The sequence below is a fragment of the Pteropus alecto genome, unplaced genomic scaffold (genome assembly GCF_000325575.1).
Source record: "Pteropus alecto unplaced genomic scaffold, ASM32557v1 scaffold68, whole genome shotgun sequence".
Classification (NCBI taxonomy): domain Eukaryota; kingdom Metazoa; phylum Chordata; class Mammalia; order Chiroptera; family Pteropodidae; genus Pteropus; species Pteropus alecto.
Genome location: NW_006441386.1, coordinates 7,649,723 through 7,670,725, shown reverse-complemented (window position 1 = coordinate 7,670,725; position 21,003 = coordinate 7,649,723). Strand labels below are relative to the sequence as shown.

General features: G+C 40.4%; 1 protein-coding gene and 1 pseudogene across 1 annotated transcript; one reads left to right on the top strand and one right to left on the bottom strand.

Moving 5' to 3' along the window:
* The first annotated feature begins 484 nt into the window (after positions 1-484).
* On the top strand, positions 485-20,513 carry PRKRIP1 (PRKR interacting protein 1). The gene is made up of 6 exons (XM_006918580.3): positions 485-653; positions 1,382-1,460; positions 2,238-2,338; positions 6,628-6,713; positions 8,383-8,450; positions 20,066-20,513. Exons 1-6 carry the CDS (start codon positions 528-530, stop codon positions 20,164-20,166), a joined length of 561 nt encoding a protein of 186 aa, XP_006918642.1. The 5' UTR covers positions 485-527; the 3' UTR covers positions 20,167-20,513.
* LOC112485311 lies at positions 12,293-12,411 on the bottom strand (annotated as a pseudogene).
* Positions 20,514-21,003: the final 490 nt, after the last annotated feature.

Genomic DNA, 21,003 nt, shown 5'->3' with positions numbered 1-21,003 from the left:
TCTTTCCCGTAAGGACGGCTCATTCACTCAGCTGACTCAGCTGAGGTATATTTGCTGGGTGCCAGGTGCGGAGTAATTCGAGGTGAACAAAAGAGATACGGCCCCAGCCCTCAGGGAGCTCACGACTATTTGAGCTACCTTAAATATACTGTCAGAAATACAGGAGAATTGACCAGACCCAAGTAACTGTCAAGACAAAGGTCCAGCGCAGGGGAAGCGGGGCTGAGAGCCTTAAGCAGGGCTGCGGGCGGAGCCACGAAGCGCTCTTGACTGGAGGTCGGCTAGGGCCGGACCCTCGGCCATGCAGTGGCACCCCTCACCCAGGGCTGTGGACCGGGATTTGCCTAGAAACAGAAAATGAAATCAACAGCTCTGATCAAAATAACTCATCCGGCCTCGTTAATATTCGGCAGCCTGCTTTCAGCTCGCGATTCCGTCCCAGCCCCGCCCAGCGGGGAGACTGCGCTTGCGTCGCGGGCGCGCGGCTCTGTCGTCATACGTGCGCGCCGAGGAAGCAGAGAGCTGTTATGGCGAGCTCAGCTGCCTCCTCCGTGCGACCGCCAAGGCCCAAGAAAGAGCCACAAGCGCTCGTCATCCCCAAGAATGCGGCGGAGGAGCAGAAGCTCAAGCTGGAGCGGCTCATGAAGAACCCGGTGAGACAAGGCGCGGGCTCTACTGTCCTTCCTGAGTCCCTTCTGTTCCGGCGCCTCTACGAGCCCCCGGGCCCACCTCCTCCGCCTCCAAACTCAGAAACTGAGTACCCAAACCCCAGCGCCAGTCCTTAGGAAGAAGTAGGCTGTCCCGGAGTCAGCTTCCTTCTGCTCTTCACTTAGAGCCTAGCCAGGATGAGGGCGCTATGGAGCGGCTTCCATTCTCTTAAGAGTTTTTCCAGTTTAACTTTTGTGAACAGAAGCGTTAGACTGGAAAGATAGGACCCGCGAATTAGCACACGGGTAATTTTCTTCTAAACTGCACTATTGTTAGAGAAGCACTGGGGCAAGTCACTCCCCCGTCCAGGCCTCGGTGCCCTTGGTCATAAAAACTATTGAATATGAATTTGACAAGAAAGGGGTGATTCTCCTCGTGTAGTAGCGTTAAAGTTGGAGTTTCCAGCCATAAATGACGACTTAGGTTTCTGAGTTTTTCTCTTGAAAGTTAGTTGTAGCTTTGGCAAAGCCGTGAGCTGTGGTAGACCCCAAAGTATACAGGATGAAGTGAAGCTAAGACAGAGGAAAGAAGATAAAATCAGCTTTGAATCTAAAGAGCAAAGCAGCTTTACTTGCTTTACTTCACTAGTCTAGTTAAAATTCTTTGGTTATAAGATATAGGACTTTGTCACCAGATTTACACTTACAAATGCTTTCCTGTTTAAACGTTTCAGGACAAAGCAGTTCCAATTCCAGAAAAAATGAATGAATGGGCACCTCGACCTCCCCCAGAATTTGTCCGAGATGTAATGGGTAATGTCTTATGGGAAAGTGTGTGTGTATGTAACTATAATTTTTGAAGTGTAGATATAAAGACCCTGCAGTTAGTATATATTAATTAGATCTCTAATAGAAAAAAAATGTTCACTTGTCCAGTATTCTCTCACAACGAAGAGCTTGTGGTTTGGCTTTAGAGAATTTTCTTCTGCGTTGTTTTTAATAATGCCTCATATTTTTTTCTAAATGGAAATAGTTTTATTATTTTGGGTTGTAAATTAACATATATTAATTATAAAGAAAAATAAATAATACAGGTATGAAAATGTTTGGACCACCTGTAATTTCATCATTTCACTTGTAACATTGTGATATAGCATCCAAACCTCTTTATAGCCAAAACCAGTCATGCATAAGCAAAAATGTTCTTACAAAAATATAATTGTTCTACACATACTATTTGGTAATCAGCTTTTTTAACTTAACATATCATGGGCATCTTTTCAGCTCAGTAGAAATTTAGCATGTCAAATATGAAATCATCTTTTGAGAGGGAAAGGTCATAGGCTTTCTTCTAGGTTCCGGTCACTGAATAGAATTTTTAGTGACATCACATCCAACATTCATGCAACAAATATTTAATAGTGCCTACATTGTGCTAGGCACTATGCTAGATTCTGGGGTAATTCTGGGTAATAGGAAAGGCATGATCCCTTCCATTACTTCAGTTTCTTTCTTTGGTCATTTCTAATTAAGGGTAGCCTCTGTTGATAACTGGAGTTCATCAAGAATTCTGAACTGTCCTGGCTATAGGTTCAAGCGCAGGGGCTGGAAGTGGAGAGTTCCATGTATATAGGCATCTGCGCCGCAGAGAGTACCAACGACAGGACTACATGGACGCCATGGCTGAGAAGGTCAGTGAGCAAGGAGGCTGGCTGAGTCCTTGGGTTCAGGCAACGTGCATTTACAACTTTTAGAAAAAAGCATATGAAGAAGAGTAGGTACACCTCGTTGTTGCTTTTAAAGTTAGCACTGGAAACATATCAAGTAGAGTCCAGGTTACTCCTAGGTCAGCCTCAGCACAACAAGATAATCACACTAGGAGATGAATGAGGGTAGGGAGACTTCATGTCTGTAGAAGGGCACAGCAGTCTCCCCTCCCCTCCAGGCCATTTGCCATGAAATGAATTTCTCACACCACTTATTTCTCTATTCTCTCTTTTTGGCCAAACACCTATAATTCTAGTTATCTGTGTGTCTGTTTTGAATAGTTGTTTTCATGTGTCTGTTTCTTTGAGTTTTCTAGCTTGAAGGCTGGCATTGTTATTAGTCAATAGTAATTGATTAAGAATCAAGAATTGCTTTAGAAATTATACCGTAAGGACTATTAAGCTTTCTGTTACTTGACTAGAAGAGCCAGAAATCTCTCTCCTATTTAAAAATACTCATTTGGACATATCACTTGTTTTATTTTTTAAATTAAATTTTGGAATTATTTAATCCACACCAAAATCTTGTTGGATTTTTTATTTTATCCACACTAAAATCTTGTTAGATTTTTTACCAGCATTGAGTCAAACCTGTAACTTAACTTGAATAAGAATGGACATTATACTGTTTAGTCAATCCTTCTTAGAAACTTTCTTTTTTTTTATTTGTTTGAATCTTTTCATGTCTTTCAATGATGATTTATGGAGATTTTGCATGTATCTCACCACATTTGTTCAAAGATATTTTAAGTATTTTGATTGCAGTGGTACGAGGTGGTCCTCTTTTATTTTTTGCTATTAATGAGAAGCAGAAAAAAAAATACTGACTTTTGTTTAGTGCTCCTATATTTGCCCACCTCACTATTAATAAAAATCGATTATTATTTGGCTAGTTCTTCGGGCTTTTCCAAATCTGATTTCTCCTAACCCTGTGTATGAGAGAGTACCCTTGTTCTTAATCTTGCAGTGTGCACTAGAAAGGTCATTTTCCTCAGTCTGACCATAATTCCTATTGTTTCATGGACTACATTTGTAATTTTTGAGAGTCAGATACTTTAAAATGATATTTGTCTGCTTTTCATGAAAGAATTTATTGATTTTCCAATAATTTGATTTTAAAATATCAAACTCTGTAGAATTCTTCCTACGTAAAGGAAATAAAATACTTTTAAAAATTAAACATTCATAAATATAGAATAATACTTAGCAATAAAAAAGAAACAGACTAATGGTACATGCAACAACATGAACAATTCTTAAAAACATTGTGCTAAGTGAAAGAAGTCTTGCAAAAGGAGCCCATATTGTATAATTCCATTTATATGGAAACTATGTGGAGAAAAAACCAGTCTATGCGGAAAAACAATCAGAACAGTGGTTGCCTCTGAGAGTTGAATAAGGGATTAACTGGGAAGTGGTATAAGAGAACTTCCTGGAATGATCAAATTGTACACTCAAGATTTGGGCATTTTGTTGAATGCAAGTATTACCTTAAATGAAAAAAAAAAAAACCGTAAACAAATGTTAAAATTTAGTTAATGATATGTATGCTTAAATCTTTAGAAGTAAATTGTCTTGACTGCAGCTTATTTTGAAATGCATCAAAAAATAAGATGGATTGATGGGTAGAAAAATAGGTAGGTAGGTATGTGATAAAGCGAGTAACAAAATGTCAGTTGTAGCATCTAAGTGGTGGGTATATACACTATATTTCTTTCAACTTTTCTGTGTTTGAAATTTTTCAGTGTAAGACACTAGGGAAAATATTAAACCAAAGAAACAGACAAGATACAGAAGAAAATGTATAAAAATTGTTTGGAATGGCCAAAATTGAGTTTAGAAAATAGCTTTATGATTTTGGGATGATCGTTGTGGTGGTTTTCATCTGGTTTTGCTTGTCCTGCAGCCTTTCTTTGCCCCCGGATGTTACTGGTTCTTCTCCAGCTACTGCCATCCCCTGGTTAGAACATTCTTAATTCTAGTGGGAAGGTTTAGATAGTTTGTCACACAGCTATACCAGGTCACTGTGATGGGTTTGCCACTATCAGGAATAAACAAAACTCTGTATGTAGAAACTATTGGAAACACTATTTTTAAACTACTTTGGAGGGGAGGAAAGAAGTAGAGCAGGCTGTCTCAAATACCATCAGTTAGTCTGAAGTTTTTATATATTGATTAAAGACCTAGAGAAAATACAGGAAATTTTTTACGAACCTTGAAACCATGCAGACACAAAAGTTGATATTTCATATTGTGAAAGATAGGCTCTGAGGTTAAAAGAAAAAAGAGAGACGAGAATCCTCACCTTTCACAGTGACCTCTGACAGCAAACCTGGTTTGCATCCTTGCAGCAGCCAGGGTCAGCAGCCAGTGAGGGCTCTGTTTAGTTCACTTGATAAATGCAGCTGCTTCAGTAGCACAGGGAAAGACATTTACAGCTCAGCTTCTGATCAAACCAAGTGCTTTTAGCTTTTTAAGTCATTTGCTTTCAGTTGTCCTCTAATTAAAGCTGATTTTCTTCTTGAAAGGAGACCTTTCTGTTTTATTTCATGATTTCTGCTCTCAGAGAGTTCCTTTGTCACTTGAAGGAAATCCACACAGACATGGCAGTACAGACCAGCAAAGGTGTTGCCACCTCTTCTCTGCTTGGCTCCTTTTTTGTCCCATCGACCTTTATGGCTGTGATTAAAAGAAATAGAGATTACTCTTTTTATCAGTAGATGTCTTTGTAGTATATAAATGCTTCTTTGTAGGTTATCACATTTCATTATTCTTCCTAAAGATTCTGGGAGAGAGGAATTGTTATTTTGTCCATTTTAAAGATGAAACAGGTTTAGAAACTGAGAGCTGCTAGGAAGAATACAAGAGAAGGGTGGGTAGGTCTGGGTGTGTACACTCACGTATACCTATATACACGTGTGTGTGTGTGTGCGCGTGTATTTAGTAGCAGGCAATGGCAGTATGTGTTAAATTGCTTTAGAATCAGTCGTGATAAACTGTATTAAGTTTGGACTTGAAAATTCGACGGTTCCAGCCAGAAGCCATTCTATCTGATGAGTTCCTGTCACTGTAAACAAAAAACACACTCTTGTCTCCTCTCAGTACTCTACTACACTTCTGACATGTCTTATCACCAAATACATGAGGATTTTCCCACACCAAGAAATTTTGTGACACCAACTGAGTGTCCTACAGTTTAACCCAATTCTGCCACTATCTGAAATTAGCTTCAGATCCTGCTGATAAAGGGCTCAGTCCCACAAGACTGCGTCCTTTCCCCATTAAAAGTCCAGTCACGAGTCCAAATTGTCATCTGTACTTCTTACCAACTGGCTGTAAATCAGAGGTTTCCCACTACCTCTTCTTTGAGTTTTAATTTGCTTAGAGAAGCTCACAGAACTCAGGAAAACATCTTATTTACTAGATTTCCAGTCTGTTACAAAAGGATATAACTCAGAACGGCCAGATGGAAGAAAGGGTGAGAAGCTTCCATGCCCTCTCCCAGCACCTTCACATGTTCACTAACCTGGTGGCTTTCCAAACCCCATCGTTTCAGGGTTTTGGAGTCTTTATTATGTGGGCATGATTGATTAAATCATTGCTCTTTGGTGATTGGATCAGCCACCAGCCCCTCGCCTCCCTGGAAGTCAGGAGGTGGGGCTAAAAGTCCCCAGGCGATCAGCTTTCCCTTAGAGCTTTCTAAAAGCTACTCATTAACATAAGCTCTTATGGTTAAAAAAGGGCTTGTTATGGATAACAAAAGACACTTATTGCACCTTTATCTCGAGCTCTAGGAACAAAATATAATAAAAGGTATCCCAGTGGCTCTAATATAGGAAATTTATGAGTTTTAGAAGCTATGTGCCAGAAACAGGAAGTGAAGACCAAATATATTTTTTTTATTGTAAGTCACAGTATCACCCTAAGGCCCTGGCTAAACAGCTGATACTGCTGCCCCTGCCCTCCAGGAATACAGTCTGCTCCCTTTCGTACTTTCTCTTAACATTTTGTTGCATGTGAGTGGTATCTTAATGAACTAGAAGACTTACTTTGCCTTCAGAGAGCCATATACTGATTCTTGCCCCACCTGTGGGGCAATCACTTAAAATGGCCGTAGAGACCAAGATGTGCCTGCAGCACCCCCAACTGGTGTGAATTCTAGAGCTCTCAGACCCAGCCCAGAGTGTGTCTAAATGATGTGTGTTTTTTTGCAGCAAAAATTGGATGTAGAGTTTCAGAAGAGACTGGAAAGGAATAAAATTGCTGCAGAGGAGCAGACTGCAAAGCGTCGAAAAAAGCGGTAAGGGCTTTGTGGCATCCCATAACTAATGAGACTTAAGGGCAGGAAATGGGAAAGTAGATGGTTGGTGAATGAGTCCTTGTAGTCAGAAGTTCACCTGTATAACCTGTTGAGGTCTTGGGTGCTACTACCCACTGTGGAGCAATCCAGTACTTAGCTTTTCTTCCAGTACCTGATGAGAGATCAAGTCAGTTATTGTGCTTTTCCCTTAGCTCAATACAAATTCTCTAGAGCTTGGAAGTCAGCACTTTGTGGTGATCGCATGGATTTCTGTGTCTTCTTCACATCTGTATTTTAAGATCTGGTCTTGATGTCGGACAGCTTGACAGGGTGGGAGTCCAAAGAGGGACCCTCACTCCAGAGCTCTAGTGATTAGGTTCTTGTTTTATGCCGTGAGAAAGAATTCAAGGACATGACAAACAGCAAACTGGAAAGTGCAAGTTTTTGTAAGGCAAAAGTACATACAAGTAAAGTGCAGGAAGCTCAGAGAGAGAATCTGCCCTGGAATTACAGGCTTCTGTTTTCTTAGGGGTGGGGTTGTCCCAAGACTATCCATCTGTCTTGTTTGATTGGCTTGTTTCTCATACCACCTGGAGGAGAGAAGATGCCCAAGGCCATCTATCAGTCTCCTGGCCTTGGCTTGTTTCTCATGCTGGAGTCTCATGCTTGATATCAAAACAAAGAGAGGGCTGAGTAAGGGACAAGGGGAGACGTTCCAGAGCCACAGGGAGAGGACTGAGTAAGCGACTGAGGAAAAATTCCAGAACCACATCCTGGAGGGGAGGAATAACTTCCCTAAGCTAACTATCCTGCCTCAGTTTAATTAGGTACTGTAAGCTTCTTGTTTAGCTTCTTCCTTAAATTAGGGTCTGTGACCTCCCTAAATGAATACACAGGAATATAGGCTGCATGTGTGTATGTTTTAATAAATGCTCTTTTGGCATAAAAAAAAAAACCTGTAGAGAAGTTTTATAAGAATTTATTTGAGCCAAACTGATGGCAATTGCCAGGAAGCAAGATTCTAAATACTCCCCCAGAATGGCAGTTTGCAGCTTCTTTTATGCATTTGAAATTAAGGAGGGAATTAAGGAACCTTGATTACATGAAGGTGGGAGAGAGCAAGGCGGCAGCTGGATTACAGGATAATTAAAATTTTGTGCTCTCTTGAGGGTGGTTACTTATGAAAAGAGGCATTTCAAAGGTGTGTTAACCTAGATGCACAGAAACAATAGACAGGGCTTGCTTAAGGCAAAAGTAAACCTTTAACTGAAGAAGTTATATGCCTGGGTGTGACTACCCACCATAATAAATTCCCAGTTAAGAATTTGTGATCAGACCACTCTATAAGGTTACTTTCCATAGAACCCTTTTCTCATTTATACTCCCAGCTTTTAGAGAGCTGAGCAGGATTCTAAAAATAGTTCCTAAAATCTTGGAATGAAAAAGCATCTCCAGTATTTCTGAGGTTGCTTTAATCACTTCAGGATTTTATTTCGATTCATAAAGTAGATTGATAATGATGTTGCAGTAGCAGAATTATAAGAAAATCTCTTTCATTTTATTATTGTAGTGTTTGTAATTACAAAGTCTTCAAAGATCTTATATGTAGATGTTTATTTTCTAAAGTATACAATAAGGTAGCTAAAGAATTAATATATTATATTTGTAGCCAGAAGTTAAAAGAGAAGAAATTACTGGCAAAGAAGATGAAACTTGAACAGAAGAAACAAAAAGAAGGTAAGTGGTACCCACTTTTCTTGGTTGTGATCTTTTTCAGTGCTGATCACAGAAACTGACCCTGTCAAGAATGAGATTTAGAGTTTGGAGATGGTTGGCTGGCCAGTGAAGAAATGAGGGCTTCTTTCTATTAGTTAGACTCATTTACTTGCAGGTGTCAGAAAGCCAAACTGGAGTAGGCAAGAAAGAAAGATACTGGCTCACATTAAGTTCAGGACAGACTTTCCTTCAGGCATGGCCAGTAAAGGAGCTTAGTGTTGTTGTTGCCTTCACTGTCTTCCTCTGTTCCCTGGCTCCCTGTCCTCAGGCAGGCTTATGTCCTCCCTGTGGTTTTAAGGTTCCTGGGGCTGTACCCTGCCTCATTCTTGTGCAGTAGGAAAGACTGGGAGGATGTCCCTAGCAAAAGTGTCTGGTTGAGTCACTTGGCAAGTCAGTTAAAAATGCTTTTGGCTGTAAGAAACAGAAAACTCAACTAGTAGTACTTAAACAAAGAGGAGTTCAGTCTTCTCACATAACAAAAAATCTGGTGGTAGGTGGCAGCCTGGTATGTTCAGCAGTTCAGTAGTGTCAGTTCTGTAGGGCCTTTTTACCTATAGTTCTCTTGGCCTTTATCCTGTGAGCATGATACGGTTGCTGCAGCTCCTGGTATCATACCTATGTTAAAGCAGGAAGAAGAGAGGAAAGAAGTGGTACTTGTCTGGTCTTTTGGTAACTGAAGAGTCAAACATCCCTCAGAAATTCCCAGCAGATGTTACCTTATGTCCCACTGGTCAATACTAGGTCACTTTGCCATCCTTTGCTGTCATGCTAGATGAATAGAAAACAGAATTGTCATGACCATCTTTAACCTATCGTGATTCATCTCTGGGAGCTGGGTACATTGCCACCCTAGACAGAGTTGGGGTTTCATTAACAAGGAAGAATAAGGGGTGAGTAATATGTCAGCATCCCCCAGTGCTGCCAGCCAGTCTTGGCCACCTCTGAACCTATCACAAGGCCAGAGGTACTAGCCACTCCCCTGGAAGCCCTCGGTCTGAGAATCAGGGAGAGAGGGGCCCCAGATAGGAAGGACCAAGGATACTAAGAGACCAAAAAATGGCAACTCTCCATTACATTACTGAATCCGTGGCTGTTCTCTGATTGATTAGGCATGATTCCTGGTTGGACAATTGTGATTTTTGGTTTTAAGAGAAAATCAGACTTTGACTGACATACTGAAACATGATTGGTCCCTTCCGGGACCAATTTCCTTATGAGTTGTAAACGTACTGTGCGAGACACTATATATGGCATGACTTTTTACTATTTCCCATCATTTCCTAGAAGAAATTACTTTACAGTGCCAAAATGTGATTACTAGGACCTCATCCCTCAAATAAACTGCCTCATTACTTTCCCTGCCCTACCCTCCATATGCACACTCACACAAAAGAACATGGAACTACTTGGTCCAATGGCTGGAGGCTTAGAGTTAGTCTCATGTTTTGCTGAAGGAGATACTATAACTTAGACCCAATATACCGTTGTATTGGGAAATGGAAAGATCTCCTTCCCTCTAGGTAATTTGACCCTCCTTCCCCAGACTGTTGCTTGTTGTCATTGTCGCTATGTATGTGTTTAGTGACTCTTCTGAACTAATTCTGTAAAGCCTGTATTTGTTGTGTGTGACCACCAAAGTCTCTGCTTGGTTAGCTTAGTGGCCACTTGATGAATAGAGATTTCCTTAAATGCCAGTAAGTCTTCCAGTCTTTGCCAAGGGAGTTAGTTCTCTATGTGTCTTAGAGCACGGTTTCAACATTCTGTCAGGCAGTTTACAATTTTGCATTAGCCTTCATTTCCTTCTTGCACAGAACCTCAAGGTCAGCCGTAGGTAAGATTTAGGGCCATCACTGGTCTGTCTTAGACATGTGCACAGCTCTGCTTCTAGATTCCCACCTTTTCCTCTTAAGCTTTTGGTCAGTTTCATGAAGGGCTTCTGTGATATTAAACAGTTGCTACTGATTGGTTTTGAGAAGCACTCTGGGGAAAAGACTTTGCACTGAGTTGGGTTGAATAAAGATAGGCCTTGTGAGTGGAAGTTTCTAAGGAGCTGCCAGACAGGTCAAATAAAGACACAGCTCTGTGTATGAAACTTCTGAGGAGCTCCCAACGCAGTTTACCTCCTCTAGTGGCTGCTAGGCTGCTAGTTTTCACAGCTATGTGATTATGAGGTTGTTGGTTTTGGAGGCTAGCTCAGATCTAGGGGGAGAAGGTAGGAAATAGAGTAAGTTAAAACACAACAAAGCTTGCTGTTCTTACCAAGATTCAGCCATTTTTCTTGAACAATCCAGGGAACATTTCCAGAGTTCTGGAAAAGTTGACTTGAATTATTATTGTCAGTGTTCTTGATTCTTTTATTAAGGAGCAGATTTTTAGAGGTCTTTACTCTCCTATTCTGAAAGTGCTTCCAGCCCTTTTAATCTACCTATATTTGAAATATGTTTTCTGTTCACATCAAATATTTAGGTCGTGGTTTTTATCCGTTCTGAAAACCTCTGTTTTTACTGACATGTTTGGAGTTTAGGACTACCATTTTATTTGGGTTTTTGTTCTGTTTTTTGTTTCTGTTTCCCCTTTCTTATCTTCTTTTGGATTACTTGAGCATTTTTATTCCATTTTAATTTATCTATTTTGTTTTTAAGTATAGTTGACCCTTCAACAACATGGAGGTTAGGGGCACTGACACTGCCCCCTTCCTCAGTCAAAAATCTGAGTATATATAACTTAAGTTAGCCCTCCACATGTGTGGATTCCCAACCGTGCATCAAAAATACTGTTTCTGATCCACAGTTAATTGAATCTGCAGATGTGGAAACCCAGGGATACTTACTGAAAAAAAAAATCCATATATAAGTGGACCTGTGCAATTCAAACCCGTGTTGTTCAAAGGTCAACTATATATCCCTTTCTGTAGCTTTTTAATTGTTCCTCTAGAGATTACTATGTACACACATACTTTCATAGTCTAGTTAGAATCATTTCACTTGGAATATAGAAACTTGTCACCACGTAGCTTCCTTTACCCTTCCCATTGTAGTTGCCTTCTATATTGCATCTACATACATTGAAAGCCCTATCATATAATGCTGTTATTTTTGTTTTCAATCATCAAATATGTTTTAAAGATCTCAAGAGGATAATAGTCTGGAATGGTTACTGTTTCTGTTGCTCTTCCATTGTTCCTAATGTTCCAGGCTTCCCTCTGATATCCTTTAGTCATTCAGTTAGAACAGGTCTGCTGGCTATGAATTTTCTTAGCTTTTCTTCATATGAAGCTATCTTTATTTCATCTTTGTTCCTAAAGGATATTCTCACTAGATGCAGAATTCTGAGTTGGCATTTTATTTTTTTCCTGTAAGCACTTTAGAAATTCTGTTCACTTCCTCTGGCCTCCATGGTTTCTGATGAAAAATCTGTAGTCGTTCAAGTTGTTCTATCATTGTTTTTCTCTGGCTGCTTTCAAAATTTCTCTTTAGATGTCAGCAATTTGATTATAATATGTCTGCACGTGGATTTCCTTGGGTTATCCTGTTTGGAGTTCACTGAGCTACTAGAATCTGTAGGCATATGTCTTTTGTCAAATTTAAGAGGGTTTTTTGTTGCTTTTTGTTTTTTGTTTTTTCATTTTTTTGTTTCTTGTTTGTATTGGCTAATTTCTTTTGATCTGACTTCAAGCTGTCTTTCTTATGTCATCTCCATTCTGCTATTGGTCCTATCCAATGAATTTTTTATTTCAATTATTGTGTTTTTCAGGAAAGTTCTAAAATCTCTATTTGATTCTTTATTTTTATTTATTTTTCTAACACCTACAGCACCTGGTATTCCAAGGTGATCTCCCATCCAAGTACTAACCAGGCCCAACTCTGCTTAGCTTCCGAGATCAAATGAGATTGAGCACGTTCAAAGTGGCATGACCGTAGACTCCATTTGATTCTTTATACTTTCTGTTTCTTTGCTGCAGTTTTCTATCCACTTGTTTCAAGAGTGTTCACTCTTACTCCCTGGAAAATTTTTAAATAGCTGCTTTAAAGTATTTGGTAATTCCAACATCTGGGTCATCTCAGCATTGGTGTTTGTTGATTGTCTTTTCCCATGCAAGTTGAGATTTTCCTGATTCTTCATAGACATTTTGAATATTACATCATGAAGCTCCAGTCTTGTTGATATTTGTTTTAGCAGGCAGTCAACTTGATTGTGTTCAGAACACAGGTTCTGACCAACCTTCTGTGAGTTATGGCTCCAATGTCAGTTCAGTTTTCAAAGCTTTTGCTGTGCTTTCCAGAAGTGTCTTGCCTGTGCCAACCAGTGGCCAGTCAGGGTTTAGTTCTATGAGTTTGGTTCTCAGAATGTTTAGTGTGATGATTAGGGCCAGATCCATGCATGTACTGTCAGGGCGAGCCCAGGAATTTATAAACAACTCTGTGGTGTCTCTTCTAATCTCTTCCCATTCCTTGATCTCCCCTATAGTTTCTGGTCTTCCCTTTTCAGACCTCCAGCCAGAAAGCTGGGACTTCAGTTACTCACTCTGCCACATACTGATGCAACTGCGCCTGCATCCAGGGCCGAGCAGTGGGAGGACAGAGAAGAAAAGCAACAAGGGCTTGCCTAACCATCTTAAAACTGTAGCTCTTTTGATCAGAGAGAAAGTTTTTGTGCCTGTAAGCTCCTTTTGCTACTGTAGTCGCTGTTGCCACCATGACCCTGGTAGGATTGCCTGAGAGCTTGGGTTTGAGAAAATGGAAAAAAAGAGAAGAAACACAAGAACTTCCCTCACTGTGAGCATTAGGAGTCCTCTTTCAGGACCAAAGGGTTTCTCTTGGAGCTCTGCCTTTCTGTGCCCAGTCTCCACTTCTGGGTATTGGATCACCCTGAATCCATTGGGGATAGTGGAGGGAAAAAACCAGGAAACTCAATACTGTTCCTGTGGCACTTTGTATTCTGATCTTTTTCCCCAGTCTGCTTACTTTTCAGAATCCTGCATTCTATTCAGGTTCTATAGTTGTGTTCAGGAGGGAGACGGGGTTGAATGTGCTTCCTCTATCTTTCCTCGAATGCTCTGTTTCAGCTGCATTCAGCAGCCTGATCTGAGGTGGAGCTGAGGCAGTGATGCTAGTGCTGGGGAGCGGCTGCAAATAGTGATGAAGCTTTGCTCACTTACCTGCCACTCACCTCCTGCTGTTTGGCCCAGTTCCTAAGAGGCCACAGAATGGTACCGGTCCACAGCCCAGGGGTTGGGGACCCCTGCTCTATTTGCTCTTCTGAATTCCAAACACAGGACTTTGCATTTAACTCTTTTTGCATTTTTAACTTGGTGTTAGTGGCTCTGTTGATTCAGATTTCCAAAATCTTTTTGAATTCTGTAATTCAGCATATTACCATGCCTTTCTGGTATTGTCATGGACAGGTTTGATAAACTTATGTCCTTTGTCATTGGTAAAAATGTTGAGCCATACTGAGCCGGGGCCAGATCCTTCAATCATCTACTAGAGAGCTCCATCTAGGCTGACACAGACCTCTTCACATGTTCAGTAAAACTCTTTAAGTGGAGTTATTCTCCAGTTAAGAGTCAGCCAGACTCACTCTTGTTTGATCTTGCCCACAGAGGTGTCATATAAAACTAAGAGGTAATTTGAGGTCATAGATTAAGTACAGTAGATGTAAGTTCTAGGCTTAGCTCTCACTCTGGCTCACCCTGACCTCAAGCATCTGGCTTCTCGTATTTGAGCAGATTTTTTTTTGTTTTTTTAGCTTATAAAATGATAAGCTTTTTCTGGATCTAAAATAAAATTCTATAATTTGATAACTCTGCTAAATCCCTAGCTGTAATTAAGATATACCATATTTGCAGGGGTGGGGGAGGGACCCTCACCAGTAAATCTAGGAATCCTTTCAGAATAAGAATCTGAGGTTAGTTTGCTCTGAGTTTGTACTTAATGAACCTGTATTGGGTCTTTGGAACCATATATAACTTTTTAGTAATTGGTTCTAGAATTGAAAGTGACAAGTGACAGCATCACAGAACTGACATTTCTTAAATCTTCCTCTTCTAACCACTTTTAGACATTAGGTGCATATGATCATTCAGTTTTCAATCACCTTCCCTTAATTTGCCTAAGGCTATAAAGAGTATTGAGATCATGCAACAGGTTTTAGTATTTGCAAGTAGATTTCATAGATTTCATGCAGATCCTTCAACTTGTTTAAAACACCCGTGTGCCCTCTCACTGCGTCTCCCCTTGTTCTGAGCTTCAATTCTATCAAAAAAAATATATGTCTGTGGTCATGTCACATCATGGAGTCACACTATAGTAGTGCAGTGTTTTTTTTCAAACTGAGGGTTGTGATCTTATACTCATTGGGTCATGAAATCATTTTAGAGGTTGCAGTCACTGTTTTTTTCAAATATGAGTAAAGTAGACTAGAAGATAGTGCATCAGACTGAATAAATATTTTGTGAAATTTTCTCATAGTTTCTATGTGGGCTGCTGGGCTACAGGCTTCAGTCAAACGAATTTGAAAATGATTGTTCAGTGCATGGGCCCTGCTCTTACACGTAATTATGAAGTTAGTACTTGTGTGTATTAAAAAATGATTAGTAATTATACATGGTTGTATATCCTCCTTACCGAATGAGCAAAGTAAAGAATGATATAGGGATAATTGTCATAAAAATGGTTTGTGTGCCTTTTACCTCACCTCAGTTTCCTTTCTTATTTTTCATTTTGTGAAAGAAAATAGATTTTCTAGTTGTCTACTTGAAACGAATGAAAATCTAATGTGATATTCCTTTGTGCCTCAAGGTGGCTTCTGTGCACTGCTGGGTTCTTGATGGACTTGGAGATATCACCCAAGCTTTTTGGCCCTTCTAAAAAGCACTAAGGATATAAACTATATAAATGTCTAACCAATGTACTGTATACTTGTACTGAAACTAATAAAAAAATAAAATAAAATAGTAAAAAAAATAAAAAGCACTAAGGAGCAGCTGGCTAGGAGTTCCATTCTGTTTGTAGGAGAGGAAATATCCCCGCTTGCTGCCCATGCTTGTCCAGTATTCAGTGAAGAAGCCATGCAATGTGGGACTTGTGTCTGAATGACACCATGGAATGGCATTAAGCCAGTTTGGATTATTATGATGCCTTGAACTTCCAAAATGATGTATTCTGACACCATTGTTACTTATCCTAACGTAGGCTTGCCTACCAAAGAAAGACAGGGTGACCTTAAGACGATTTGTTACTAGGTACATTGAGAGCAGTTTCTCAACCTCAGCACTACTAAATTTTGGGCCAAGTAATTCTTTCCTGTGAGGGGCTATATCCTGTTTACCAGCATCCTGCCCTCTGGATGCTGGATACCAGCAGCACCCGTCCTCCCCTAAGTCACTGACACACAAAAATGTCTTCAGATATCGCCAGATGTTCCCTAGTGGAGAAGGGAGACAGAATTGCCCCCAATTAAAACTTAATCTCAACTGATTATCTGGTGTTCAGAAGGCACTCAGTATGTTTTGGATTGGACTGTTTGTTTCAATGCCAAAATTCTCATATATGTTAGAAAACTATCCATATCCTTCGTATCTTGAGAATAAAGGAAATAATGATTATTTTAGAAATTTTTGGAACATGCAGAAAATAAAGTCAAAAATAAAATTATAATCTTTGCTAAAAATAATCACTTTAACATTTTAATGACTTATTTCAAGTTTTAAATATACCTTATATAAACCTATTTATATAAATGCCACATTTATAGTTGTCCTAATTTTATCACATAGTATTGTATCACAAATATTTTCTCATGCCCTTGCAATTCCATAATACAAGGAGAGATTTCCTAGTCTGGTCATTCATCTGGTTATAAAAGTTAATATCATTTTCAACTTCACTCAATGGCATTTTACCTAGTATTCCTATAATCTGTGAATGAAATCTCAGATCCTTGGATTTTAAAATGTTATATATATAAACAGTAGTATATAAGAGCAGTGGGGAAAACTCAAATATTCAAATAGATCACCTTTCTATCCATTTTCCTTTAGTCTTTCTCCATATGCACATGTCATTTGTATGTAGTTATAATCTTACTGTATGAAAAGTTTTCAATTTTGTTTATTTAACATTATAAACATTTCCAGTCCTTTATAATTTTTCCAGTGACTAATAATATTCAGCAGTTGATGTGCTCTGATATACTTAACCCTTTCCTTTTCATTATATATTAGATTGGTTCCAGTTTTTGTCTCCTTTAGAAGACACTTCAGTGAATATTATACACCTGTCCCCTTTCTTCTTTCTGAGTGTTTACTTAAGATAAATTTATAGCAGTGGGAATGATTAGATCACAGAGTATAAAAAAATTTCATGGTTCTTGAAATCTATTGCCAGTTTCTTTCCAAAGAAGTAGTACCAATTTTTACTGCCATCAATAAAATACAAATGATGTACACTTTTACCATATCCTCGCCAGAACTGACTTCTAAAACTTATTTCTCCACATGGATAAGAATATGACTTCAGAGGAAGTTAAGGTCTTAGTAAAAACTAAGGCTTTAGTAAAAACCTTACAAAAATATAGATCCAGATATGGCAGGACCGCAGTAGCAGCTTCTACTCTCTTTGCATTCCCACCACCCATGTATAGCCTCCAAAGCTCTTTTTAAAACATAGGCTGGATTGGAACGTACATTTATTATGTACGTTCCCCCAGTTCTACATGTTTTACAGATATTAAGTAACATAATCACAGCCCTGTGAAAGGCAGCTGTGTTATCCCCATTTTACAATTGAGGGACCTTAGGTACCAAGCAGTGACAGCACCCACAGAGGTAAAGGGAGTGAGTAATGGGGCGGGATTTGCTCACCACTGGCTATGGGCTTACGTACGGGATGATTCTGCTTAAAACCTAGTCAGCAGCCCCTGCATACCTGGTGCTCCCTGTCTGGCCCTTTCTGGTCTCCTCTCTGCCAGTTTGGTCTAGCCACTCCCTGTCATAGGTCCTCTGCTCTTCAGTCTTGCTGTGCATGTCCAGGCCTCTGTGCTCTTTTCTTTTTCATGCTACCTGAACCCCCATCTGATAGAGAACATCTGCTCATCTTGTACCTTCCTCTTCGAATGTTTTCTCTTTGTAAAGCCTTTCCTAACCTCCCTCCCCACCCCAGCCTAGCTGATCGAGCTTTTTCATCCACCTTGCTCCCAGAGGGTTTGGTTACAGAATCTGCTAAATCTCATAACATGCTTATCTCTTCAGCTGTAATCTCAGTTCCATCTTAGTTCCATGAGGGTAGGACAGTGTCTTTTTTTTAATAAAAATTTTTAGAATGATTTTAGATTTACAGAAAAATTGCAAAGATGGTATAGAACAAAGAATTCCATATACCCTCTTTCCCCTATTAACATCTAAAGTTAATATGGTTCATTTGTCACAATAATAAACTAATATTGATACATGTATTAGCTAAAGTCCATACTTTTTTTCACAGTTCTTTAGTCTTTACCTAATGCTTTTGTCTTGTTCCAGAATCCCATACAGGATATCACATTACGTTTAATCATCATGTCCCCTTACACTCTTGTTATCTGTGACAGTTTTCAGACTTTGCTTGTTTTTGATGACCTTGAGAGTTTTGAGGGTAGGGTGTTCTATAGAATGTCCAACTGAGATTTATCAGATGTTTTTCTCATGATTAGGCTGGAGTTATTTATTTTTGAGAGGAAGATTACAGAAATAAAATACCATTCTTATCAAATCAAGGCTGTATACTTCAAGATAACTTGTCACTGTAGTTGTTGACCTTGATCACTTTCCTAAGACTGTGCTCATCAGGATTCTGTACTGTAAATTTACTCTCTCATGCCCCTGCCCCCTCTGCCCCAGCTCATACTTGTACTCTTTGGAAAGAAGTCACTATGTGCAGCCACATTTAAGGAGTAGGGAGTTATGCAGGCCCTCCATGAGGGTGGAGTAACTACATAAATTATTTTAAATTCTTCTGCACAAGAGATTTATTTTTTCTCCCCTCTTTATTTTTTTATATGAGTATGGACTTACGGATATTTATACTTTAGGTTTAATCCAGTCCTACTTTATTTTGTTGCTCAAATTGTTCCAGCTTGGTCATTGAGAATGCTTTCTTTGGCTCCTGTATCCCTTTTGCATACTCCCATCATTGTGGGGTGTGTGTGTGTGTTGTGTTGTTTGGGGGGGTTGTTTATTTGGGTTTTTTATATTAGTTTATTAGTTTGTTTTTAGCACTTCCTTACTATAAGATATTGTAGATTTATTTTGTATGTGTCAAACTTAATGCAGAGGCATAAAGTGTCAAATAGTCTGGGTTTGAATCCTCAGTCCTCGTCTTACCAGCAAATTACTTAACCTCTCTGAGCTTTATTCCTCATCTGTAAAATGGATATGTGGTAGTAGTACTTATAGACTAAGTTAGAGTTAAACAATACAGTAAAGACTTAGAACAGTGCCTGGCACATACTAAGTGTAACAATTATTAGCTATTAAAATATGCTCACCATCTGTACTTTTGAAACTTCTCATTCTTTTTGGCATGAGGTTGAGAAGAAGGAAGAATATCCTAAATTTATTAAATTAAGTCTTAGAGGTGATTTCAACCCATTGGCATAGTGTTCTTTAGTGTCCCATTCTAGAGCGTGAAGGCGATTTTTCTCTATACTGTGCCTTGAGCACCCCAAGGCCTCCTGCCTTGAAGCTATTTGTCTGACCCTGCGATGACAGCAGGAGCAACACTCTGGGTGCCTTTGGGCTCTGGGGGTGCTGGAGTTCCTGCACATCTGTGGGGAGGAGGCCCTTTGAAGGGCCCGGGTGAGCCCACTTGGCCTGCAAGTGGCCTTCTGGGGTCGACTGTGAGCTGGAGGACTGGTGCTGCCTCTGTGGGCTCTGGCTCTACCTCATTCTAGCTCTCACTCACTGCCCTACTCCCAAGAAGAGGGAAGAGGAAAGTTGGGAACAAGTTGTCTCTCTGCTCTGCTTTTGACCAACTCAGAGGCACCTTGGGTTCTGGGCAGTAATGCCAGGGAAAACACTGGAATTCAGAGCTGCATGTGGAGTGACGGGAGAAGGTTTCTAGGTCTGTGGGAAGAGCTAGGAAGTTGGCATATTTGTTGTAGGCAGAGCTCTCTGCTGCACAGTTTTTAAAAATCCTTTTGCAGACTGCGGTGTGAGAGCTCAATACATCAGCAGCATTGTTGTCAGTGTCAAATGTTAAAAAGCTGCCTGGGGACGTTGCCCTGCTAGGGTGGTGGTGAAGACCATATTAAAACAGTGGCTTGATTTATGGGGTGTCAGGCTCTCGTGCGTGCTGCTGGACCTTTTCATAAGGATGAGATCCACCCACCACAATGGTAGATCAGTTCTGTGACATATCCTTTATACCTGAGGAGTGGCATTGGGGACCAATGCATGTGAGGACCTCCTCTGGCTCCTCACTATCCATCCAGGAACAACCAGTTTCTAACGTTTCCTCAGTGTTCCACCTTTTCTAAAGCACCCGTTGATTCTCTGAGTGAACTCATTCATCTCTAATCTGAATGGTGTGTGCTTACAGGATCCAGTCAGTCCCAGGAGCAGCCATCCAGTAGCTCTGAGGAGACATCCGGAACGGAGGAGGAGGAGGAGGAGGAGCCCAGCTTCATCATGGGGCGATGACAGGGTCGGCCCCAGGGCCTCAGAAAACCCTCAACATAACCCAAGGGGAAAGGGGGCTGTTTCAGTTCGCTTTCTTTCTCAAGGCTTCACTGGATAGAAGCAAGTGGGAAGCCATCCTAACTGCTCAGAGCCCTGCCTATCATCAGGACTTGGAGCCTGTGAGACAGAGAGGACCATCTCCTGGACACTGGAGGGCACTGCCAAGCAGAGTTCATTAATATTCCTACTAAAATGGGGGAGATGTATAAACTTCTAGTCCTGGTGCCTGTTCTCACACAATTGGACTGTGATGAGTTTTGGGCTGGTTTCTATGAAAGGAATATTTAGTAAAAAACAGAAAAACTTTAGGTTTTGTTTGGACTTGTACAATGTTGAAGCTATAGGGAAGGCTGTGAAATGAGGCAGTCGGGATGGGGCATGTTACACGGGTCTGTTCTAGACTCATTGAGGGAAGTGGCTTTGGTTCTGGGGCTGCCTCGCATTGCAGGGCTCCTGACCTCCATTTCCTTCAGCTGGTAGTGCGGACTGCATCTTAACACATGCGCCTGCCCAGCAGCTTCCAGTACACAGGTGTGTTTCAGGAAGCCTTGGGCATGTGCAAAGGGAGATGTGGGACATAACTAGAATCCAGCCTGGATTCTCTACCTGCTTCTTTTTCTAGTCTCTAATTATTTTCCCCAAAGCTCATACAAATAGCTGGGCTGAGCGGGCATAGGGAATCCTAACTGAACTGGGAGGGTGGGGTACCCATTCCCCAAAAGCTGCGTTTTCATCCTGGGGTCAAAAGGGATCTAAACAGAAAATAGGAGGTTTCCCTCTAGACAACAAGAGGGAAAG

What these genes read in the sequence shown, in the direction of transcription:
- PRKRIP1 (XM_006918580.3), top strand. Translation starts at nt 528, where the DNA reads ATGGCGAGCTCAGCTGCCTCCTCCGTGCGACCGCCAAGGCCCAAGAAA. An exon ending in ATTTGTCCGAGATGTAATGG is followed by an intron (nt 1,461 to 2,237) that starts GTAATGTCTTAT and finishes TCCTGGCTATAG; the next exon opens with GTTCAAGCGCAGGGGCTGGA. An exon ending in TGGACGCCATGGCTGAGAAG is followed by an intron (nt 2,339 to 6,627) that starts GTCAGTGAGCAA and finishes GTTTTTTTGCAG; the next exon opens with CAAAAATTGGATGTAGAGTT.